At 57.5% G+C, this 24,699-nt stretch overlaps 1 protein-coding gene across 5 annotated transcripts in view; it reads left to right on the top strand.

Annotated features, from left to right (window-relative positions):
• Window positions 1–24,699, top strand: part of RIPOR1 (RHO family interacting cell polarization regulator 1) — a 117,599-nt gene that overhangs the window by 36,957 nt on the left and 55,943 nt on the right. The window contains exon 1 of one of the 5 annotated variants that reach the window (XM_077830999.1): window positions 7,156–7,315. The exons of 3 other annotated variants lie outside the window; for them this stretch is intronic. In XM_077830999.1, the coding sequence (XP_077687125.1) occupies window positions 7,156–7,315 (160 nt within the window). Of the gene's footprint in view, window positions 1–7,155; window positions 7,316–24,699 lie in introns of those variants that run through there. One more of the 5 variants, XM_077831003.1, reaches the window with a different exon arrangement.

Here is a 24,699-nt window from a genome sequence, read left to right as displayed (position 1 = left end):
GTGGTGCTGGGGCTCTGTGCCCAGGCTTAGCTGAGATCGGAGTCGTTCTGGAGGGGGGACTGGACTTCTGAGGGTTGCAGCCTGGAATCTCACCCCCTTGGATAGTGACCAGGGCCAGGCTCCCCAGTGGCTTTTGGGCCAAGTGGATTGAACTGGCAGTTGCTGACTCTGTCCTGCCCTCCAGCTCCTTTACCTACCCAGGTCTCCTATTGTTTGCACTTTTGTCTGTCCAGGTTCAGCTCCATAGGGCGGGGTCCTGCCTGTTGCTTTGTCCGCACGGCCCTGTGCATGCTGGCAGCCCTGCGTGCCCATTGCAGGTGATGAGCACAGGGCCCATCCGTGCATTTTGCTACTGAGCTGGGGGTGGGGTCCCTCTGACGCAGGGCTGTACCGTGGGCCCCTCAGGACTGAGTTCCCAGGCAGGAGAAGCTGTTCTGTAGCAGCGAAATGCTCTCCCTTCCCTTTTCTGTGCTCCTGCGGCAGGCTTGAGCTGCCAACCCGCATTGAAACCACACCAGAGGGTTTGAACCAGGCACGACGGCAGGACCTGCCGAGCTGGATTCGCGCTCTGCTGTGAAGCTGGCAGAGCTGCACTGGGCTGGGGAGGGGCTGGTGGACCCTGCGTGAGAGGCACTAGCAGGCCTTGTGAGGACAGCGGTGCCTTTGGCAGGCTGAGTGGGTATGAGTCTCAGCCCTGCTGAGTTGCCAAGTAAATGAAAAGCAGCTACGAGCAGGGGGAGGGGAGGGAAAGAGAGGAGAGGAGCAGGGGTGGAGGGGGACACTCGTTCACTGCGTGCTCCTTGTCGGGGGTAGGTCGGTGTTGCAGGTTAGGGGGAGGCTTAGTGCAGGACTCCCAGGCGCTCTGAGAGCTTGAGGCCCCCCCATGTTATCGCTGCTCTCCCAGCTCCCACTGAAGGGCAGCTGGTGGAACTTGCCGGGAGCGTGCCTGGCCCCCCGCCCCAGGCTGGCCTGTGGGCAGTGCGGCAGAGGCCCTGGCCAGGAGCTCTGCTGGGCTGCAGCTGCGGGCAGGGAGTGCCGGGAGCACGGCCGTTCCAAGGGGTGACGTGGAGTGGAAAGGCCCCGAGCCAGGGCCGTGTGCTTCTCGCCAAAGAGAGCGGAAGGAATGAGCAAAATGGTTCTAGCCTCTGCCGCCCTGCTGGGACCGGGGGCCGCCTCAGGCGCCCCCAGGGACAGGCTCAGTGTGGCCACATACAGCCATCAGCAGCTGTCTGAGGGGTGGCCTGGGGGCCATGAGCAGCCTTTGTCTTCTCTCCTGGCAGAGCAGACACAGCTGATGGCTGGCAGCTTTTGCGTCCTGTGACTGACAGGCAATTACTAAGCCTCTCCAGGGAGACACAGGTGGCTCTTGGATAGAGGGCTGTGCCTCTGCTGTGCTTGCCTCCCCCCATGAAGTTGGGCTGCAGACGGCCCTGGCTCTTCGTGGCAGCAGAGACCCTGCAGGTGCAGCCCCTGGGCTCGTGCCTCGTTAGGGGCCGGATTCAGGGCTGGTGGAGCAGGGGCACCTCTGCTCACGTCTAGGCACCCTCCTGAAGCCAGACGTTACAAAGGTGTGGGCCGTGTCTCTGTGGGGGCTGGTCACTGCACTGGGGAAGAGGGGTGCGTGGTATTTCATTGTGTTAGCTTCCTAACCGGGCTCTGTGACTCTCTCTGCTCCGCAGCAGGGTCTGCTGGGCAGCGCCACTCAGGGCTTAGATCCTGACATGCCCACAGCGCGTTCTGGCCTGTCAGGTTAACCCCTTAGTGCCATCCGATGTCAGCCCTCAAGCTAAATGGGAAATGCTGTTGCATGGAGAATTTATTCCCCTCCCCTCGAGTGTGCACGCCGGGGATTTGCTGTGGAGCTACTGGCAGGCGAACCCAAACCTCCCTTCATTTGGAAGGGTTTTCCCTATTTGATGGGTGGAGCTTGCGTGGAGAGGGCTCCAGGGAGCTTGGAGCAGGCTGTGCCCCTGGCCCAGACAGTGCTGAGCAGAGGCCTTTGTGGAGTTAATGTTTACTAGCAAAAGTGCATGGTGAGGCTCCCTGGGTGCGGAGAGCGGGGCCAGAGTGGCGGGTGGGGAACTGCCCAGTAGCGTAGCTACTCCCCACTTCCTCTCCACCTAGCCCCTCGGCCGCAGGGCCTTGTTTCTCACCTGTGGCCCATTTGTTGTGAAGTTACCACCTGGGAGCTCTCCCAAGAGAGCAGCCCATCCCGGTGCAATGGCGGTACGCGCTGCTGAGCCTGCGCTGACGATGCTGTCCTGGGGCCTCTCAAAGCTAGAGGTGGGGAGCTGCCAAAGACCTTGTCTTTGCTTGCGGTGGCTGTAGGCCATGTGTAGCTGCATGCCACAGGCTTTGTCCGCACTCGCTGCAGTGTGTAGCTACGTATGGCAGCTAAAGGCTTTGGCAGTGGGATGTGATGCCGCTACGTGTAGCAGTGTAGGCATGGGAGGTGCAGCCTGGGCATGGAGCAGGCAGGACGTACATCCTGCGCTGAGGGGAAGCCAGCAGGGTATTTGAGCCCCACCGAAGGGGAGCCAGGTCCAAGGAGCCCAGCATAGCCGGAGAGGGCATGTGATTGTATTGTGAATACCTGCTCCCTATTGAGGGTAGTGTCACTAGTCAGCGGGTTCACTTTGTGGGCAGAGTGCCACTCCACTCCTCATCCTCCTCCCGCCCCGGCCTGGGTGTACCATCCAGAGAGGACACCTGAAGTCAGTACGTTTAGCTTGGGCCAGACGGAGGGTTATTCTGCCCTGGAAATCCAAGGTCTGGCCGTCTAGCTGATTGCAGTCTGAGGGTCTGCTGACTCATAAGGCTTTAGTACGGTGCTGAAGGGTGCATGATGCAAGTCCCCGGGTCCGGCAGTATGTACGGCTACCACGGGATCCGGCTGCCATCAGACAGAACAAGGTGCGTCCCCTGGAGCCTCCCCCATCAGTATGTTCAGTGACAGCACCCAGAGCATACAGCTGGTGGGAAGAGCGGCAGGGTAACTGCCCCAGGTGCTTTGCAGACCTCCAGGCTAGGGAAGACCGGATGGTGTAATGGCCTGACTTGCGCCCTTGCTGCCCTTCCTGCCCTTCTTCTGCCCAGAACCTCCCAGACCAGGAGAGTAAAGAGAGACATGGAACTGCCAGTTCGAGCCTTGTGCTCAGATGTAACTGGGGGAAGCTGGAAGGAGTGTTGGGGAGAAAAGTGACCGGATGGGGGTTGTTTGGGTGTGTTTTGTGGCATCTCTGTGTGCTTCTGCTTTGGTGTCTATTTCAGTTTAATTCCCTAGTGATCATGCTAAGAGGGCCTGTTCTCTTCTTCCTTCTCTACGCTGTTCAGGTTTTTTGTGATCCAACTGCATCTTCTAGGCCAGAATGGCTTATTCTATGTATTTGAGAGGTCGCATGATGCAGCGTGTAGAGGGGTTGGGAGCTGGGACTTGTGGGTTCTCTTCCTGGCTTTGTCACAGACTCCCTGTGTGAACCTGGAGTAGTCCCTTCGCCTGGGTGCGTCAGTGGCTCGTGGTTGGGCATACTGCTCCGGTAAGGAGTGGGACGCCCTGTGAGACTTGCAGGAGCAGTGCCTCAGCACACGGCATTGTTTGTTGTTCCACTTCATTGCCCTGCTTACTTCATTGCGATTTTGCAAACCCTGAACATAAAGTGGGATTACTGTTCTTGCATCAGACCATTGCTGCCTCTCCTTTGAACGATGGGACGGTCCACAGGGGTCTGGGACAGGCGTGGCCCATTTCAAACTAGGGCGATCCTGCAAAATCTAGGCCAGGTGTGAGAGTGGGGGAGCTTTGCAGACCTCTGAGCTGGGAAGGATGGGTGCAGCCATGCCAGTAAGCTCTGCTTCATTGATGGTTGGAGATGTGCTACCCTCACGCCGGTGCATCCACAGCTCTCCCGGCCTGTGACAGGCATGGGAACTGGGGACCAAGTACAGGTCTCCCCAGAGCACGGAGCAGGAGCTTGGGTCAGTACCCAGCATAGCCAGTTCTTGCCTGCTCAAAAGCTGGCCGTGGCAATTCCCTGCTGAACTCTAGAGTGGTTGAGTCCTTGAACCTGGAGCTGACAGAGCCCTGTTAGATCAGCCAGCCTGTCCCCCAGGGTCACCACAGGATTGTTCCTGACAGCAGGGTGGGCTGGGGCTGAGGTGGTACCGGCCTTTGCTGTGTCAGGCTGAGAGTGCTGGCTGCTGCTCGGGAGCTGTGGAGTGACTGCCCCAGCCTGGGGTGCCTTGGGCTAGTCTGACAGCACGAGATTCATTTGCTCTTTGAAGCCGGCTGGGCGGTGACCTGTAGCTCGTGACGCAAGCGCTGAGCAGAGCTGCGCACAGCACCCCTGGATAAGAAAACTACATACAGCTGCAAACTGCGAGGGCAACGGCCCAGACTGTGCTCCCGGCATGCAGAGCCTCTTGCCTGTGAGCTCCTCTGACTCCAGTTCTCTCCTGGGGTGGGTGGGGAGGGGTGGCTGGCATAATGTGGCTAGTGTGGGGCTGGTTTGCAGCCTTGGTACAAGAGGGTTTGTGGGTGCGGGCAAGAATGAACTAAACCCTTCATTGTTTTCCTTGATTAGCTGGAAAGGGGCCGCCTCCCTGCTCTGTGCTGGAGGGAGGTGCAACTGCCCTTGCAGCATCTCGCATGGAGCTCGTACACGGGGATGCAGTTACATCTCCATCCTCGAGTGTAGTGGGGGCCGAAGGGCAGACTCTTGGAATGTGGGAATTCTCTCTCTGAGACTAGGCCTGGCTGCAGATGCCCTCTGTATGGAGCATATTGTACCTGCAGGCTGCAGGTTTAATTGCACTCGCCTGCTGCATCCTGGAAGTCAGGGAGACCCCGGAACAATTGTAGCTGGTGTGTCTTGGCTTGGGCCCTGAGTGAGCAGGGCTGCCCCTCCTGCACATGCCCTCGCTGCTTCTGGCCGCATTGTCTGGAGCTGACTCCCCACTAGGAGGCGCTGTCTTTATGGGGAGGCAACTTTGAGCTCAAGCCTCCGGCTCCCACCCTCCAGAATGAAGCTCTTCAAATCAGCAGGGGAGGCAGCAAGGTCTAGTGGTTAGAGCACATGACTGGGAGTCTGGACTTCTGGGTTCTGTTCCTGCCTCGGCCGCTGGCTCACTAAGGTGGCCTTGGGTGTGTCACTTCCCCACCCCGGGCCTCAGTTTCCTTATCAGTGAAATGTGGGTAATTGTACTCGCCTGCTGCAGCAAGGTGCTTTTGAGACCTTTGGATGGGAACCTGTCTGGACAAGCTGAGTGTTACAGTGTCAAGGTGTTCTCACTGCTGTCCACAAAGGGCGCTCGCTCCCCACAGGGGGATGGACGTAGCTGCCCAGGGTAAGGGCCCAGCGAGAGGTGACTCAGGCTGGGGTGGGTCATTTCATGGCCGACACACCCATGTTAGAGACAAGGATGGCTGCAATCTGCTCCCTCACGTGCCAGCAGGTACTTCCTTGGGGCTCCTGGGGAGCAGCCAGTGCAGCCCATCTGTGCACTCATGCCCTAGGGGCTGTGCCTGGCGCTACCCAGGCTCTGATTTCCACACTGGGTTTGTCAGTTCGTGGCATGCGTGTGAGAGACACGTTCCCCTTGAGCTCAGAGTCCAGTGGCATTGGCCCTGGGGAGAGTGGGTGGTGTAGGGCCTGGATTCAGTGGTAATACCCTCCTGCTGGGACTCACGTGATCATGGGACCATCTGCCGAGGTGTGAGACGCAATCGAAATGCTGCCAGCTCCATCCAGAGCAAGGCTGCCCTTTGATGGCCCTGCCCCACCCGGGGTCAGCCACGGGATGGTGCTGTCTCATAGGGTGGATAAGAACATAAGAACAGCCACACTGGGTCAGACCAGTGATCCATCTAGCTCAGTATCCTGTCTTTCAACAGTGGCCAGTGCCAGGTGCCCCAGAGGGAATGAACAGAACAGGGAATCATCAAGTGATCCATCCCCTGTCGCCCATTCCCAGCTTCTGGCCGTCATAGGTTAGGACACCCAGAACACAGGGTGGCGTCCCTGCCCATTGTGTCTAATAGCCATTGATGGACTTACCCTCCATGAACATATCTAGTTATTTTTTTAATGCAGTTATGCTTATGGCCTTCACAACATGCCCTGGCAGTGAGTTCCACAGGTTGGCTGTGTGCTGTGTGAAGAACTTCCATTTGTTGGTTCTAGACCTGCTGCCTCTTAATTACATTGGGTGACCCCTGGATGGGTGTGTGGAATAGTCCAGTTTGGGGGCTAGTGTTATCAGCCCTGCTTTACAGATGACCACAGAGAGGGCAAGGGACCGCTCAAGATCCCAGCCAGTCAGTGGCAGAGCTGGGAATGGGACCCAGGGATCCTGTGCACTAGTCCATGCTACTTTCACCTGTCTTGTGTCCTCAGTGAAGCCTGAGTTGTACAGAGCTTGGGGGAGCGGGGAATGGCTGGCACCATTACCCCATGTCTGCCGTTCCTGTTGGCTACTCATGCCGACTGGTGCAAGAGAGGTCACCTCTGTCATGTGAGGCCTGAAAGCTCTTGAGGGCTCCTGGGGAAGGCCGCCCCCAGCCAGAAGGGAACCGTAGCTGGAGCTGCCTGCACTGACCACAGGGACAGCGCTGGGCTCGGTGGGGCAGAACTGAGCAAGCAGGAACTTCAGGAAAGCATCCCACTGGGCCCTGCTGTTCCGGTCCTGGGGGCCCACCCAGGCTGAGTCCTGACCGGCAGCCCCCACCCCTCAGTGCTCCACACTGGGCCTTTGTCAGTCTTGCTGGCCCCAAACACCTTTCCCTTGTGACCCAGTGTGACTGGAGTCTCTTCTGTGTGGGTCCGTGGGGGCTTGAGCAATTGGCTCTTGCCAGTAGTGCCGTCTGGTGGGGGCTCCCCCCCCCCCAAGCCTTGCAGGACACGGGCCTGATTCTGGCATGTCTCCCCAGGGCCCAGTGAGCACTGTGGTACCAGTCTCCTCATTGCAGTCGCCCACCGAATGCAGGCTCTGAGTGGCACTCGGCCGGGCTAAGCCCAGACTCGTTGCCAGGTTCCTGGCTTGCCCCCTTCTCTCAGTGCCAGCCTCGCAGCGCTGGGCGCTCTCCCTATCAGTGGGGGCTGGGGGAGGAGTTCCCAGCTCTTTGCAGCTGATATCCCTGTAGTTTCCTGTCTGAATCACATGGCTGGAGCCAGTTTCCATGGAGAAGGCGAAGGGGGTGGGCTCCCGTGTGCCTTTAAGACTTCAGTGTTTTCCTTCTGTCCATGGGAGTGGAACAAAGGGAAGGCGAGTGGCTGGCTGCGTGCTCCCTGCATGCTCGCTCTGCCTTGGCACCGGACATGTGAGTGCCAGTGGGCGGAGGGGCAGTGCCGGAAAGGGGGTGGGGGTGCTGGGGGGCTGCTGGCTTGTTTAAGGCTGGCCCCCCCCCGCTCTGGTATTTGCATCCTGCTGAACAGCCCTGTGGGGTAGATGCTGGGCCGAGGGCCTGTAGAGAAGGGGACGCAGCCCAGAGCTGGGCCAGCAAACCTTGGCTGTCCCTGCGGGATCTGGCTGGTGCTCATGGTGGTGGCTTTTGCCTGCAGGGTGATCTCTGGTTAGCGTGGTGACACTGGTCTGAGCGCGGGCTTGTGGCCTTTTGACAGGCAGGGCATGCAGAGCCTTAGGATACCTCCTTGCAGTCAGTGCTGGCCGCTCTGCGTGCCATGGACCAGCCGGGCTTTGCCAGCAGTCATACCTGGCAGCGCCTGCTCTCTGGGCCAGGGCTTCGCTCCTGAGCCCTATTGTTCTCAAGTTCAGCCTCGTGCTTGGTATTTACAATAGTTGTAATCCAGGGGTTTGGATTGATGTCCCTGGGGACCAGGATAGGCAGCCCCCGTCCCTGCTGCCAGGCCAATAGGCCCTGGAGGGACCCACTCCGAGATATTCAGGCCTTGGTCTCTGCAGAGCAGGGGTCCATGAGTGTCACTGGGCTGAATGTACAGCTGCTGTGTCCTCTCGGGACTGGGTTTAATCCCCTGGTGCTGCCCACGGCCCATTTCATGCAGACACTAACCTCGGGGCGCTTGGTCACGTGGATTTTTGCAAGCCAATGATGGCTGGGGCTGACCACATGCACGCTGAGTTGGTGGCAAAGCGCCCACTGGCCTCGTGGACTGAGGCTGATAGCAGACAAAACCCCGCTTGTTCCTGTCAGGGAAGGATACGTCTGGTTTCCTGGGAGGCTCGGGGAGAACTGGAAAGAACTAATTGGAAGCCAAGTCATTGCATAGAGGAATCTCCCCAAGCCACCCCCTGCCTGGGGCTTGGTGGGTTCACCCCTCGCTGTTGGCTCCCAGAGGTGCTGTGCTGCTGGACGAGATTCAGGCCAGGGCCAGCTGGAGGGCGATGTCATTCGCAATGCCCCACCCCTGCGGCTGCATCCGGTTCCCAGTGCCTCAGCGCAGGATCCGCAGGGGCTGGAGGCTGGGGCCCTTGACGTAGGCAGGCTGTGGGGGCACTTGGGAAGGCCACCCACTGCCAGTCGATCAATGGCTGTTTGTCCTGCTGGCGGCTGCCTCCTCCCTGGGTTAGCACTTTCTCGTTTCTCTGCTATTGTGACAGGCTGAGGAATGCTTAAGGAATTGAAAGGACAAACCTTGCTTTGTTGCTGCCTTGGCTACTCCCATGTATTCCTGCCCAGCCACTGCCTGCCCAGAAAACTGGGGTGGGGGTGTTAATGCCCGCTTCCCAGTCAGTTCTGCTGGGATGCTAGACCTGGGTGTACCCCAAAACCTTGCAGTGAGCCGGATGGTGCCTGGAGAATGGGCAGGCATCTGGGCCAGGCCTGGGAAATGTTACCAGCCACCCACTAGCCAGAGGCCAGCTGGAAAGGGGTTGGGGGGTGGACAGGGGGCGCTGGGCTCTGCCCTGACCCGGCTTGGAAGCTCAGTCTGTCATGCTGGCCCCTAGCTAGCTGCTGTCTGACAAATGCCATCCACGTCCACCCCCTCCCACCCCCACAGTGTTCCTTGGAGGCGGGGCATTGTGACAACCGAATTGCAGAGCTCACACCTCATTAACCATACCTCCCTGACCCCCACCCCGTGGCAGGTGACTGATGAGGTGCTCAGAGCTGTGACAGATTGAGGTGGCATACGTGCTGACCAGTAGAGCTGGGAGCAAATAGTTATACCAGGCCCCACACGCCTGGGTTAGTGCTGGCTAGAACCCTCGCAGGGGCAAGCGCAGGGGGTGGGGGAGCTGGCTACCCTCACTGGGGCAAGCGCGCATGGCAGTGGCTGTGGGGGGGAATTGACAAACACCCCGGGCGGATGAGCCTGCCGGGGTGACTGTCCTGGCACAGGCTGCGCCAGCGGTGAGCCTCCAGACCTGCGGGAATCCCCTGGTGCTGAGGAGCCACCAGCACCTGCTCAGGGCCGGCGGGTGATGTCCTCAGGGCTAGAGGAACCAGGTTACTTGCCCGTCAAGTGCTGAGGAAGGGTGAGAAGTGCCGAGGGGGCGCAGGAATGTCTGAGCTAGTGCTGCTCCTCCAGCAGGGCGCTGACTCCTGCCTTAGGGGCCTCTCCCCGCCAGCACCCTGGAGAGGAGGCTGCTGGTGCTGGGGGGCAAATCTGCTGGCCCATGAGAGATCCCAGGACACAGGGGCTGCATCCCTGGGTCTCCATGGTCCCCTCTTGGCCCTGGAATGGGGAGGAGCTCTGGTGGCGCAGGACCCATAGTGGCGCCTGGCCAGGCCTTCTCACTGTCCCCTTCCTCCTTGGCCTCTCCCTCGGGGCTATTTATAGGGACATCCACTCTATTTCTGTCCTGCTGAGGGAGATGCGAGGAAGTGAAGTGGGGAGGGGGTTGCTAGGGCTGATCCCGTTTGTGCCTCAGAGCCCCTGCTTGGTCTGCCCCCAAGGACTCAGCGCTGAGTCCTGCATGCACCCACCTTCTCCCTGCTCCTGGGACTCGCTGCTCGGCAGGGATCTGACCTTGCAAACCCGGTGGGAGAACCCCTGTGTCCCCACTGACTTCCTGGGGCCTGGCTCTAAGGGCTGCTCTCCATTGCTTCTCTTGGGGGTGATTATTTTTTAACACTGAAATAGCTACGTTGTGCAGCCCCTAGTGTGGACACAGCAACTGGGGTCTAAAGGCACCCTGTGCCAAGACAGCTTATCCCCCTGCCCTATAGGAATAGTGCACTGGTGTGAGCATCTTCACCCTGGGTTCACAGTGTCCACAATGGGCAGTCAAATCAGCCCTGCCTCCTAGCACCAGGATTGGCAGAGGGCAAGTGGTGGCCAAAGCACCTGAGCCAAAAGCGACAAAGCAATGCAGCCCCCATGGAATAGTCCCGCCCCATTGATTGGGGGTGAAACCAATCGGGCTCCGTTCCATTTAATGGGACTTTTAGGGCAATTGTTCTAGAAACGTAGAGAGTCTAACAGAGAAGGGTGTCCTGCTGCGGCGTTTAAACCATCTGATAGGATTTAATAGAGAAATCTGTGGCAGAATTTATGTCTCCTGGGTGACCTAAAAATCTCTAGGACTCTCAAAGGAAGGGCTCAGGGTGCCTGGAAAATACTGGTTAGCAGATTCCTGAGGCTTTGACCACGAAATCTATCTGTAGGGACTGGCTCCTGGAGAGCAGCGGTGAATCTTAGTCCCGTGGGTGAGGGCCGCATGGAAGCGGGAGGGAACTAGAAATGGAGCCTTCCAAAAGAAAACCAGGGACTCAGGTGAGAGGAAAAGCCAGAGTAGAAAGTCCACGGTGCCTGGAGGAGCCCCGAACATGACAGGCCAGAGCTGTGTGGGAGTGACAGGAGGTGCAGAGTGGAAATGGGGTGAGAGCCTAGCAGTGAGGGGAATTAGACACTGGAATAGTTAACCAGGGAGCTGGTGGTCTCACCATAGCTTGGAGAATAGGTAGCTTTCTGTCAGACATGCTGTAATCCAGCTTCTGGGATGAGCTCCGTCATCTAGGTGGGCAGGGGGCGGAGCGACTGGTCATGGAATCCCCTTCCATTATGGGCCCTGGGGAGAACAGGGCACCTGCATTGTCCTCAGCATGCTCGTGATGCTTGCAGCTCTGCATTAAGACAATAATTGTAATCAATTCTCAGGCTTCAGACAGGTGCCTGCAGGGTCAGGAAGGAATCACCCTCCCAGATGCACAATTGGTCAGATGTTTGTTTGTTTTTTTGGGGGCGGGGGAGGGGTTGCCTTCCTCTAAAGCATCAGAGATTGGCTACAGCTGGAAACAGGACAGGGTTGCGGGTGGTCCAGACTCCTCTGTTTAGATGCCTGGGACTTGCTCCCATGCTCAGGATCTAATTGATCACCAGGTTTGGGAAGGAATTTTCCCCCAAGTCAGATTGGCTGGGACCCTAGGGGGGTTTCACCTTCCCCTGCAGCGTGGGGCACGGTTTTTCTTCAGTTTTTCTTCTGTCACATCTCATCTCATCAGTCCCTGCCATTCCGGGGCCCCTCAGTCCCTGCTGCTCTCTGCCTGTGGCACACGATACTTTAGTCTCCCGAGGACAGAAATGCTTCAGGCAAACATAACTGAGCTCCATGCGGGGTGTCTGGGTGGGATTCATTGGCTGGAGGACACAGGTGCTCAGACTGTCTGAAATCTAGGAAAGGGGCAGGAAGAAGTGTTGGGAGACCCGCCCAAGAGGTTGTCCATCAATCTGCAGCTGCCTGGGGTGGAGCAGGGCTGCGATATTTAGTTCATTTTTGCGGGAGCATTTTGGGGATTGGAAGGGGACATCTCGGGTCTGTGAGCCTGCCAGCAGCCTTCAGAATCCAGAATGAGAGCCCTGTGAATCCAGCTTCGTTCCAGGCTGGCGGCCTTTGCTTGTGCGGGGCTCCAGGGAACCGGAGTGAGGGGTGAGAAGTGCGTGGCTTTGCAGACTGTGCCTAGACTTGCCATGGCTTTGTTGTGGATCTTGCATGACGCATGCTGCATCCCCTGCTGCACTCCCCTCTCTGCTGGCCAAGCACTCCCTGTGGGAAGGCCCCAGGTCCCAAACCCCTCTGTGATCAGATCCTGCTGCCTCAGCAGGAGTCTTGCCATTGATGTCAGTGGAAGCAGGAAGGGAGACCTTGAGGTTCATGCCGAATTCCCTTTGCTCTCCCTTCCTTGACTTCGGTGCCCCTCGTGCTCGGGATGGATGGGCAGTGCTGAGTAGGGAGGACGCCTGGCAGAGAGAGAGCCCTCTGGGCACAGCTGGTTTCACTTCTCAGAGCAAACCCTTGAAAGTGGTGGCATGGGATTGGCATAAAACCTACACAGCTCAGCACAGGCCAGGGCCGCGTCTCCTCAGAAAGCCCTACATCGCATTAAGCCTCAGGGGAAGTGTACACAACACTCTGCACACTGGTGTTACCAGCTCCAGCCAGCCGCAGAGCATGCCCCGCAGGTCTGTACACACGCACCTTGTGGGCCGTGTCTAGAGTACTTGTGCGTAGCTGTGAGACCAGAGTGATTCGATGGGCTAGCCAGGCCACCTGAGCTCCTGCCGCAGACACCGCTTTGCTGCCATCTGTTTCCAGTTAAGGTGTCACCAGGACCTGTGTGTGTCTGTACTCGTGCACTCGCACAAGCACGCTTCTTACTGATCTTTCAGAGGGGATTGCTGTGTGTGAAGGGTGGGCCACATGGCTTCAGAGCTTGGGGAGAATGGCAGCAGCCCCGGGTTTTCTCATCCCTAACGCTTCGGCCTGCTCAGCGAGCGAAAGGGCTGGGCTCCTTCCAGCTAGCAGCATCGCAGTGCTGGGTTAATGGCTGGCTGGACTCCTCGGTTCCAGCTCAGGGGGATCTGGGATACAGAGCTCCTAAGTGGCATAGGCAAATAAAGTAGCTATTCCCTGGGTTCCTGTGAGGAGAAGACTACAAACCCCTCCCACCCTGAGCTCTGAGAGTTCAAACCCAGATCTCCTCCCCAGGCCTCTCCTTGGACTTGGCAGTTCAGCACAGACCATGACACTCTGAGACCAGACTCTGGGGGTGCTGGCCGCATTTTAGCCCAGTGCAGTGGGGGGAGGGCGATGGGACATATGGAGACTACAGAACCCAGCATGCAATGCTTCCTGTTGAGGCTGGTCACATTGAGGTGGAGTAGTGCATGCTGGGATCTGTAGTCTCCATGGGCTGTACCCCATATTAACATCGAGGGCTGACATGGTTACCCTCTAGAACCCCCTGGGCCTGACTGCCTGCTGCTGTACAGACCCAAATGACTGGGTCTGGGTAGGGCGGTTGTGTGATCGACCCCTTTGAGTGTGGGTGGGTGTGGTCGAGGTCACAGTTGCGGAGGTAGCCCGTGTGGGGTGAGGTCCCAGGGGCTGGATCTCTGGGGCGAGGACGCAGCTGCATTGCTGTCTCTGTCCCACTCAGGCTCTCCTTGTGCCCCTGAGTCTCTCCCCGGGCAGGGGCCGGCTGCATGAGGCCGCATTAAATCTCTCCGGACCCATGCTGTGTTAGCAATGGCAGGCCGAGGGGCATGGGAGCTGGTGGGCGTTGTGCCAGGGTGGCCCTGGGGGGCAGTGCTCACTCCAGTAGTGGCAGCATCCGGTGTTGGGCAAGGCCTGGGAAGAGACAGCCCATGGCTGGGTGCAGAGGAGCGCTCCCCCTCGGCAGGCTGGGGCATGCCCAGGGAGCTGACCTGGGTAGAGATCATGGCAGGGCGTGCAGTAAGGGATCGAGTTATCTGCCTAGCAGCCACGCCTTACTCAGCAGGGCAGGACTCACCTTGGCCCCTCTAGCTCTGCGCCGTGGATCTTGGGAAGGCAGTGGCCTTGCTAGGCTGCTCCTCTCCCCTCTGGCTGATGGAGTCTCCTGCTCAGGCCCGGGCGGGCGGGATGGGGGTTGGGGGAAGCAGCTACCACCCTGTGGCCTGCTGCTGGCGGGTGCATCATCTTGTACCTGCCCATTCAAAGTCAGACCTTCCCCTTTGTTCTAGGTCGGTGAGCCCCCTCCCCCACTTCCGGGGAAACCCTGGGGCTGGACTGTCCCATGATGGCTTTTTGCGGTTGCCTCCCCCCCCCCGAGCTCTGTGCTAGGTCCAATATTGCACAGTCCCTGCCTCGGCTTCTCCCAGTGGGTGCACAGTGCCCAGTCTGTGGCTTGGCTTGGCTTGGCATCCTGCTTTCCTGCGAGAGGGCACTGACCTCAGAGTGAGGGGTTCAAAGGGGGGGGCTGAAAATGAAGCCTTCAGTGGCCTTGTGGGGCAGGAGGAGATGGGGACTGGGGGGAGCAGTGCATGTTAGTAAAACTGAGGCCAGGCAGGTGCTAGGCTGGCTCCCCCCCCGCCCCCGATCACACTGCATCTGCTGGTGCCCCTCAGTCCTGACCCTCAGCCCCTCTTGTTATCCAAGCCCTACACCCCCAGCTCGGCAGGTGCCCCTCGATTCTGATCCACAGCCCCCTCCTCTCCTGGCCTGGGCTCTGCTGGTGCCCCTCACTCCTGCCTTGTCCCGACTGTGGTGGATTTTGTGGCTCTGCCACTCCCACGGGAGCTGTTTCTCCTTGAGCCCGGTCTCTGGAGGTGACTGGTCTCTTGTGTTGATTGTTCCTGAGGCACCTGCAGGCTGGGGTCAGCGTCCTGAGTGGCTGATCTCTGCTCCCTGGGTGCCAGGAGGGCAGCTCCCCACCCCCCCTTGCGTTCCTCTGCAGCAGATCACTCTGGCAAGGCACAGCTGGCTGGGCTCACTCTGGGGCGAGGTGAGGACGTGGGTGTGACTCCCCTGCCAGCACCCCTGATGCCCAGCTGCAGGTCCTGCCTCTCTCCTGCCCCTGGGCAGTGAGCGCGGGCAGGCCCCAGTCTGAGCACAGGTGCTGTGCCCCTTGCAGCAGGCCAAGGGCCAGCTGATTTCCCCCATGGCAGCGGAGCGTTCCAGCCTTGGGGAGAGCCGGCAGCCGAGACCCACAGGCTGACAGGGAGCTGGCAGGGCCGTGGGGAGAGTGGGCCTCTGCAAGGCACAGAAGTGGGGCCTTTCAACAGGTGGGAGAGGGGTACATCCTGGGTGGCTGTGCCGCAGTGAGTGGCAGGCAGGCCCGGACGTGTAGCCGAAGGCAGGTGGGTGCTGGTGGCAGAGCCTCGGGCTGGCCCCCTTGGTGTGGGGCTTTCCAGCATGGCTGCATGGGCTCCCCTCAGCTGCTTGGATAGTCCCTGGGCCGGGTGAATGGATCCAGGCGAGCGAGGGGAACTCTGGGGACTGTCCCTGAAAGGCTGGGCCTGAGGTGAGAGGAGAGGTGGCAGAGAGCCCCCCCTCCAGCCCCATCTTCTGGGCTGCACTTAGTTTAACCCCTTCATTGCTGTGGGGTGGCCACTAGCTCCCTGCACCAGCCCTGTTGGAGCCAGCCCATCAGAGCAGCCCATGGTACCTGGCCTCTGAGTTGGGGCCTTTTGTTGGCGGGTGGCTCTGGTAGCTGTGGGGGCTGCCAGCAGCAGGGGACACTTCCAGGCGGAGAACTCTGTATCTGAACAGCTCCCCAGGGGGGCACCTGAGCCCAGCCTCCTGCTGCTGGCTTTGGTCTCCATCTTTGGGGGGGCCCCCAGGCAGCTCTGACTGAGGGAGGGCCAGGCCTGCCAGCCCGAGGCTGGGATAAAGCCTGGATCCCTCTAGCAAAGTCTGGGGAGAGCCCTGTAGGAACCCCAGCTGCTGTTTGCCTCGCACCTGGCTGCTGCCCTGGCCAGCGGCTCCAATCCTTCCTACCAGCCTGACCCGTGCCCTCGCCCCCCTTCCCCCACCGGCCCCACCCATGCGTTCTGTTTTGTTTTGGCTTATCTCCTCCTGCAGCAGCAGGGCTGGGGCTGGGACATTGGGTGGGGGCAAGGCTCATCAGCCCTGGTCTCTATCCCGGTTCGTCCTGCCTTGGCAGCGGATGGGGGTCACTTGGCAGGATTATTAGGGTGTAGCTCCCTTTGTTGTTTTCCGGCCATTGTGGGGCCTCGGGCACTGGTGACCCTCACTCCCCATTCTCTGCCTGGCACAGGGCAGTCCTCTCCTGAGGGCTGTAACGCTTGGTCTCAGTCCAGTTGTTGGGGTTACTGTGTGGGCGCTGGGGGCCTTTGCTATATAGGGGGTCAGGCAGGATGCTCTGGTGCTCCCTTCTGGCTTTGAACTCTAGGGCATGGGGCTTGGGCTGCGGGGCTGTGAACTGCAATGTAGCCGCTCAGGCTGGAGCCTGGGCTCTGGGACCCTGCACCTCCCGGGAGACTGCCCCGTGCCCAGATACAACTGAAGAATACTCCCACTGGGAACGTGCCAACTTGCCTGGTGCAGAGATCAGAACCACCTGCACTGGGTGTGGGCTGCCGGTCACCAAGGGGTTAAAAGGAGCCTGCAGGGGAAGGGAGAAGTGAAAGGCAGAGGCCCTGGATGGGTCCCAGGGTACCTGGCCTAGGGCAGGAAGGGGACCCTCAGCCCACAGGTCCCTGACTTTTCCAGGGCTCCTGACATCCGGGGGCCTCTTCTCAGCCCTCTGGAAGCTGGGCAGCAAGGAGTGGGGAGGATCCACCCCCTCGCCTCTGGTGCCCTCTTCATCTGCTTTAGCCTGGTGTTCTCATCAAGATTTAAGGAGAACAGACAAGCTGGCCCAAAACAGAACTGCTGCCCCTGTCTGGGCACGTGCTGTGTGTTGGCTCCGCATGGCTGGGCTGCGGGGAGAATTGACCTCTTTCCCTGCCTATCCTGTGCTGGGGGGAGCGAGGCAGGGATTTGTGTGTGTCAGGCCTGTGTAAAGGTCACTGGCTGCATGCATCTCAGTCAGTCCAGCTTTCAGAGTAACAGCCGTGTTAGTCTGTATTCGCAAAAAGAAAAGGAGTCCTTGTGGCACCTTAGAGACTAACCAGCAACACTCTGTCCTGCACCTTCCCTGTCAGGGCCAGCGCCCAAGGGGACATGCCAGCGCTGTGGTCTTGGGAAGCAAGAGTCTGCTGTGCCACAGTCCCCGTGGCTTGGTGTGCTCTAGAGCACTCCTTTAGGCCAGGCTTCCCATTGCACATTGATCCCCAGGCTGGTCAGCGTGCAGAGCCGAGCGCTCAGAAGTTAGGAAATGCCAGTATTAAGGTTGCCTGGGCAACCTTAACTCTGCCCCTTGTGCACATGCATTGTGATCCAGTCATGAACTCCATGGTTCTGTGCAGCTTATGCTGTAGTACCCCTGTAGTACCCACTCAGTCACCAGATGGACGCTGAGAGGGCCTTGTGTGTGTGTGTGTGCGGGGGAGTTAAGAAGAGCACAGAGTTCTCGCGGGGCTAGACCACTGGACTGGAACCCAGGAGAACTGGGTTCTGTTCCTGCCTGGCCTGCAGACTTCCCGCTGGGCAGGACTGTTGTATAATAGGGGTGGCTTGGCTGTGTCTGGGAGATGTCATGTCCCCACTTCTCCAGTCACCCCAGAGTCTTCCAAGGGAGACAACACCTCAATTGCCTCTGTATAAATCCATGGTACACCCACATCTTGAATACTGCCTACAGACCTAGTCACCCCATCTCAAAAAAGGTATATTGGAATTCAAAAAGGTACAGAGAGGGTAGAGAATAGCTTCCATATGAGGAGAGATTAATAAGACTGGGACTTTTCAGCTTAGAAAAGAGACAACTAAAGGGGGATATGATAGAGGTCCATGAAGTGACTGGTGTGGAGAAAGTAAATAAGGAAGTGTTATTTACTCCTTCTCATAACACAAGAACTAGGGGTCACCCAATGAAATTAACAAGCAGCAGATTTAAAACAAACAAAATAAAGTATTTTTTCACAGTCAACCTGTTGAACTCTTTGCCAGAGAATGTTGTGAAGGCCAAAACTATAACAGGGTTCAAAAAAGAACTAGATAAGTTCATGGAGGACCAGTCCATCAATGGCTATTAGCCAGGATGGGCAGGGATGGTGTCCCTAGCCTCTGTTTGCCAGAAGCTGGGAGTGGGAGACGGGATGGATCACTTGATGATTCCCTGTTCAGTTCATTCCCTCTGGGGCACCTGGCATTTACCACTGTCAGAAGACAGGACCCTGGGCTAGATGGCCCTTTGGTCTGACCCAGTATGGCAATTGTAAACAGGAAACAAGCAATAATCCTGTTGTTTTTGCCCTCCAGCCCTTTCGCAGCTATTCTCTGTTGGAAAGAAGTAAAAGAGGCCGATGCCCTGTATTTCCCCCCACCTCAGGTTACCTTTAACTCCCAGCCATGCTGGTCCTCCCATACATGGCCCAAATGACCCAGGTATTTCCAGACCCATAAATAAACTTGCTAGCACAGTTGTGCACTAGTGGAGACTCTTGCTATCCAGTGAGGCTACGGGGAGAGACCCAGAGGAAGCCGAAGGTGCTCTGTGCACCCCTGCTCCCTCTGTGCTAGACGTTAAACTCCCATGTGTGCTGCCTCTTGGAGCACTGCCTGGGCTCTCCGGAGAGGCATTGCTCACCAGCCTGCAGAGACGTGCTCCTGTGATGATTCCCTTAGAGAGGACATGGCCCCTGGGAATGTAGATGCCAAGCAGGGGCTGGTCAGTGACCTGACAGGCAGCAGCTGTAAAACTGATGAGAGGAAATGCTGTTTCACGCAATGTGAAATTGGCCTGTGGAACTCACTGCCACCTGATATTGTGGCCCAGAGCTTAGCAGGAGTCAGGAGGGATTAGATGTTGAGACTGGGAACAAGAATAGCCCATTACAGTAAATATTTAGAACCCCCAATAGTTTGGGAAGGGCACTGCCCTCTCCCACCTCCAGGCCAGACCACCTCTAACTGCAATGGCTGAGCTAGAGGCTTCCCTGGGACTGTCTGCACCTTCATAGAATCATAGAATATCAGGGTTGGAAGGGACCTCAGGAGGTCATCTAGTCCAACCCCCTGCTCAAAAGCAGGACCCATCCCCAATTAAATCATCCCAGCCAGGACTTTGTCAAGCCTGACCTTCCTTTTGAAGCAGCTGGTACCGACCATGGTTGGTACAGGCTCCTGGGCTGGCTGGACCTATGGATTGCCAGCCTGGGCCAGAGCCCCTGTGAATATAAGCAGGGACTGGCAGAACAGTCCTTTAAAAACACCTCCCTTCCATCTGCCCTTGGCCTTACGTGGGCGCCTCTCCCGGAGGCTGAGTGCCCTGGAAACCTCCTTAGTGATACTTAGCCAGGGCCTGTCTCTGCTGCTGTTGGAAAGGGGCTGAGAACTTCAGACGCTTCTTCCTCCAATTGCCCCCGCTTCCTGCTGGATGGGTGGTGTCCCTCATTTCTCCACTGGCTCTCCTCAGGCAGGGGACAGCTGGATCCCAAATGGCGCTGCTCTGGCAGGTCCAGGCTGAGCAGGCCTGCTACCGGGGGCGAGCGTTTGCATTGGGCAGGTAGGCACGAAGGGCTAGAGTGTCAGCTGTGGCAACCCCAGGTCCAGTGGCTGGCTGGGTGACGTTGGGCAAGTCACTTCCCTGCTATGTGCCTCAGTTTCCCTCCCTGTGAAGTGGTGGAAAGGTCAAGCTCAGCGCTGGGGATTGTTATCCTTGTTTGTAATTATGCAATCTAAGTGGAGGTGAATCCCTGGGAGTTTTGTCATACAGCCCCTCCCCCTGCTCTGGACAATGTTTTGGGAGGCAGGATGAAAATGATGGCCCCCAGGTTGTGTGGATCCCGCCTGCTCAGTGTTGGCTCAGCCTAGGTGCAGGGAAACCCGTCAGCGTTGTGACTGACCCCTGCAGGGGGCGCTGGAGGGCACTGGGCATCTGTGGTGGCCGTGCAGAAGCCCTGGCTGAGCGGCTGCCTGTGCCCTAGAGACCCGTGCCACGGTGGTGGAAGTGCTACTTGGGCTGCGTGTCCGTGGAGTCCCGCCCCACATCCGTACTGTCTCTGTGACACTGTTGCAGACCCATTGCCCTCTGGTACCTATCCCACAGTTCCTGGCATGGCTGTATGAAGCAGTGTCTCTAGGGAGTCCTGGGGAATTGGGGGAGAAGGTGAAACTCCCGTCATTCCCTCGGTACCTCCCCTGTTCCTCACGTTTGCAGGGGTCACGGCCGCACTGTGTAGTTTGCTACGTGCCATCCCTGCAGCTTTTATCCCTGAGAGGCTCTTGCAGGGCTTCCCATCTGCTATTGGGATCCCCAATAAAGGGAGCAGGTCCCTGCCAGGCCCAGAGGAGATCTGGGATGCGCTATAGCAGGGTGAGTTCTTCCGAGGCCTATGGTAACTGGTGCTGCGCGCTGAAGGGCTGGTACAGGGAGCAGCTGCCTTCTCCCCGGCACAGATTCACACCATGCCGGGGAAGCTCAGCTTGGTACGGGAAGACATCAGCAATCTGGTGTGAGTTCAGAGACCAGAAACCAGCCCCAGGGAGGGCTGGCGGGAGTGACAGGCCTGGGGAGCAGTGATTAAAAGAGCTAAATGAACATGGCTAATTGCATACTGCAGGGGGCCATGGAAGCAGCCTGCCAAGCATCTGCAGGGTCTGAACAGCCAGCAGGGAGTGGCATAGCCAGAGCACTGGGGTGGGATCCCGCTGACTCACTGGAAAAGCTCCTGACAGTGAGATCAGCCTGGACCATTCTCCCCAGGGCCAGGGAAATAGGGAAGCCCTGTCATGTAGAGAGGGCCTGGCTGAGGGGCTGGAAGGCTGGAGAGGACCCGGCTGGAAGGAACAGTTGGCGGGAAGCACTAGGTCAGAGGCTCCTGCTCACACAGGCTGATGGGACCTTTCCTTGGGAGCAGCTGCTGTAGATGCCCCGGAGATGTTGCAGGCAGGGAGTGGGGTGTGGGTCCATGATGCTGCTGGCCCTGCCCTGGGGAAGTCTGGGACCATGTCTAACTTCCTTGTTCCCTGAAGGTGGCACCATTGGCCACCTGTCTCTGGGCTCAGTCTAACTCTGCAAGGATGCTAATTAGACTGTCTGCGCCATTGCTAGGCTGGTTTCAGAGTAACAGCCATGTTAGTCTGTATTCGCAAAAAGAAAAGGAGTACTTGTGACACCTTAGAGACTAACCAATTTATTTGAGCATAAGCTTTCGTGAGCTACAGCTCACTTCATCGGATGCATGCTGTGGAAAGTGTAGAAGATCTTTTATACACACAAAGCATGAAAAAATACCTCCCCCCACCCCACTCTCCTGCTGGCAATAGCTTATCTAAAGTGATCACTCTCCTTACAATGTGAATGATAATCAAGTTATTATCAAGGGGGGAGGGTGTTAGAAAACCTGGATTTGGGCTGGAAATGGCCCAACTTGATTATCATTCACATTGTAAGGAGAAAGAAATGGAGTACTTGTGGCACCTTAGAGACTAACCAATTTATTTGAGCATGAGCTTTCGTGAGCTATAGCTCACTTCATCAGATGCATACTGTGGAAACTGCAGCAGACTTTATATATACACAGAGAATATGAAACAATACCTCCTCCCACCCCACTGTCCTGCTGGTAATAGCTTATCTAAAGTAATCGTCAGGTTAGGCCATTTCCAGCACAAATCCAGGTTTTCTCACCCTCCACCCCCCCACACAAATTCACTCTCCTGCTGGTGATAGCCCATCCAAAGTGACAACTCTTTACACAATGTGCATGATAATGAAGTTAGGCCATTTCCTGCACAAATCCAGGTTCTCTCACTCCCTCACCCCCCTCCAAAAACCCACCCCCATACACACACAGACTCACTCTCCTGCTGGTAATAGCTCGAGCTATTACCAGCAGGAGAGTGAGTCTGTGTGTGTATGGGGGTGGGTTTTTGGAGGGGGGTGAGGGAGTGAGAGAACCTGGATTTGTGCAGGAAATGGCCTAACTTCATTATCATGCACATTGTGTAAAGAGTTGTCACTTTGGATGGGCTATCACCAGCAGGAGAGTGAATTTGTGTGGGGGGGTGAAGGGTGAGAAAACCTGGATTTGTGCTGGAAATGGCCTAACCTGACGATTACTTTAGATAAGCTATTACCAGCAGGACAGTGGGGTGGGAGGAGGTATTGTTTCATATTCTCTGTGTATATATAAAGTCTGCTGCAGTTTCCACAGTATGCATCTGATGAAGTGAGCTATAGCTCACGAAAGCTCATGCTCAAATAAATTGGTTAGTCTCTAAGGTGCCACAAGTACTCCATTTCTTTTTGCGAATACAGACTAACACGGCTGTTACTCTGAAACCTGTCATTGTAAGGAGAGCGGTCACTTTAGATAAGCTATTGCCAGCAGGAGAGTGGGGTGGGGGGGAGGTATTTTTTCATGCTTTGTGTGTATAAAAGATCTTCTACACTTTCCACAGTATGCATCCGATGAAGTGAGCTGTAGCTCACGAAAGCTCATGCTCAAATAAATTGGTTAGTCTCTAAGGTGCCACAAGTCCTCCTTTTCTTATTGCTAGGCTGGGCATCCCACTGGCTAATTAACTGGGCTGCATCACATGGTGCTGGCCCATTTGGTCTAATTGCTGACTCCCCAGAGTCAGTGGCTGTGCCCAGGGTGGGGGGAGAGAGGGGTGCTCCTCTGAGTCTGCCTAGCTGGGCCTGGGCGTGTCCGGAGTCCTGCCAGGTTTGGGAGCTGCTGGCTGTGTGCAGAGTCATAGTGCAGCCACTGGGAGGCCGGGGCAGTGTGGCCCCTCTCCTGAGCAGAGGTAGCAGTGAAGCCTGCCAGGTCACAGGCATGACTGTGCCTTGTCGGTGGGATGCCAGGTTTCTGGTTCAGGGAGAGCACAGGGGTGTAGCCCCAGCTTCATCTTCTGGGAAGGGCTGGGAGACCTCATCTGGCTGGAAAGGCGTTGGTGCATGCCTGTGCCCAGCTGTGAAATGGGGTGGGGGCTGCGTGGGGAATGGCGCATGCAGCGCTGACAGCCTGATCCTCCCGCACGGCTCTGCTGCTGGGCTCCTGCCCACTACACTTAGCCTTTGGGCCCTTGCTGAGGAGGGGTGGGGGCCTGCTCTCCCCAAACTCAGGGGAGAGGTTCCCCTTACGCATTGTGCCTCTTGGATGTTTCCCCGCCCTTGCTCTAAAAACAGCAGCAAACAGGAAAGGAGCCAGGAGGGAGGCGGCTTTTCCTTTTCTTCCTGGCTGGGGTCCGGGCTCTTCCTCTTGGGCCTTTCCCCTCTGGAGCTGTGGGAGGCTGAGACACGGGGGGGGGATGTGCCCCATCACCATGCTCCCTACATGGGTATGGGAGCAGAGGCAGCTGGCTCAACTGCACCCTTTGTTACGGTGGTGCAGCTGACATGGACTACAAGTCCCATAGTACAGTCCTCGTCCTTGAGCTGGAGCTCTTGCTGCAGTGCATGCTGGGACCTGTAGTCCCCATGGCCCGCACCTCCCTGTTAAAGATGAGAACAGGAGGTTGGCTGTGCCCTGCTGCAGTGATGCAGCTTTCAGGATCCTGGTAGGCTGCTGATGGGCCCTTGTTGGGGTGCCACTGTTTAGGGACACCTCCCTTACCTTGGCATTGTTCAAAGGGAAACTCCCCCACTGCTTAGACCCTTCCTGCCCTCAGCCAGAGGCCTCTCTGGGGGCACCATTCAGGGAGTGAAGTAGGGTTGTCAGGTGTCTGGTTTTCGACCAGAATGCCCGGTTGAAAAGAGATCTTGGCAGCTCTGGTCAGCACCGCTGACTGGGCCATTAAAAGTCCGGTTGGCGACGCAGTGGGGCTAAGGAAGACTGCCTGCCTGCCATGGCTCTGTACAGCTCCCAGAAGCAGTGGCATGTCCCCCCTCCAACTCCTATGTGTAGGGGCAGCCAGGGGGCTCCACACGCTGTCCCCGCCCCAAGTGCCAGCTCTGCAGCTCCCATTGTTTTGGAAGCCCGGCCAATGGGAGCTGCAGGGGTGGCACCTGCGGGCAGGGCAGCATGCAGAGCTGCCTGGCCACGCCTCCCCGTAGTAGCTGGAGGGGGGGACATGCCACTGCTTCTGGGAGATGCCGTAGGTAAGTGCTGCCTGGAGCCTGCACCCCTCATCCCCTCCTGTACCCCAACCCTGATCCCCCTCCCATTCTCTGAACCCCTCGATCCCAGCCTGGAGTCCCCTCCTGCATCCCAAACCCCTCATCCCCAGCCCCACCTCAGAGCCTGTACCCCCAGCCGGAGCCCTCACACCCACCCCAACCCCATGCCCCAGCCTGGCGAAAATGAGCGAGTGAGGGAGGGTGAGTGACAGAGGGAGGGGGGATGGAGTGAGCGGGGGGTGGAGCCTCTGAGAAGGGGCGGGGCCTCAGAGGAGGAGTAGGGGGCTGGGAAAAGTTGTTCAGTTTTTTGCGAGTAGAAAGTTAGCAACCCTAGAGTGGGGTTGTTACCGAGGTCCTAGTGGGGGCCAGCTATAGTCACTCAATTAGGGTGAACTGCAAAGAATGGGGCAGCCAAACCCCCAAAAGCTGCTGGATATTCCAGTACTTAGGTTCACCAGGCCAGCATAAAACAGCTTCTTTATTACCTTTCTGGTTACTCAGAAATCCAAACAACACAGGTCCCTTAGAGGGATCCCAGCTTCAGGACTCCATCCAGGTACCCATGTCAGATATGACGACAATTTTTGTAAATCTTATTTCATCATATAAAAGAACAGGTTCTACCAATCCCGAAGGATCAGACACATTGCCTCCCAGGTTAACGAACATTTCAGATCTTACCCAAATACAATTTTAGCAATTCTTATTAACTAAACTAAAATGTATTAAAAAACGAGAAAGAGTAGGGTTAAAAGCCCAATATACATACAGACCTGAGTTCAATTCATTGAGGTTCAGATTCACAGCAGAGATGGTGAGCTTTGTAG

The sequence above is a fragment of the Eretmochelys imbricata genome, chromosome 12, assembly GCF_965152235.1.
Source record: "Eretmochelys imbricata isolate rEreImb1 chromosome 12, rEreImb1.hap1, whole genome shotgun sequence".
Lineage (NCBI taxonomy): Eukaryota > Metazoa > Chordata > Testudines > Cheloniidae > Eretmochelys > Eretmochelys imbricata.
Note: the sequence above shows the minus strand (reverse complement) of the source record. Positions and strands in the feature narration are given on the sequence as shown.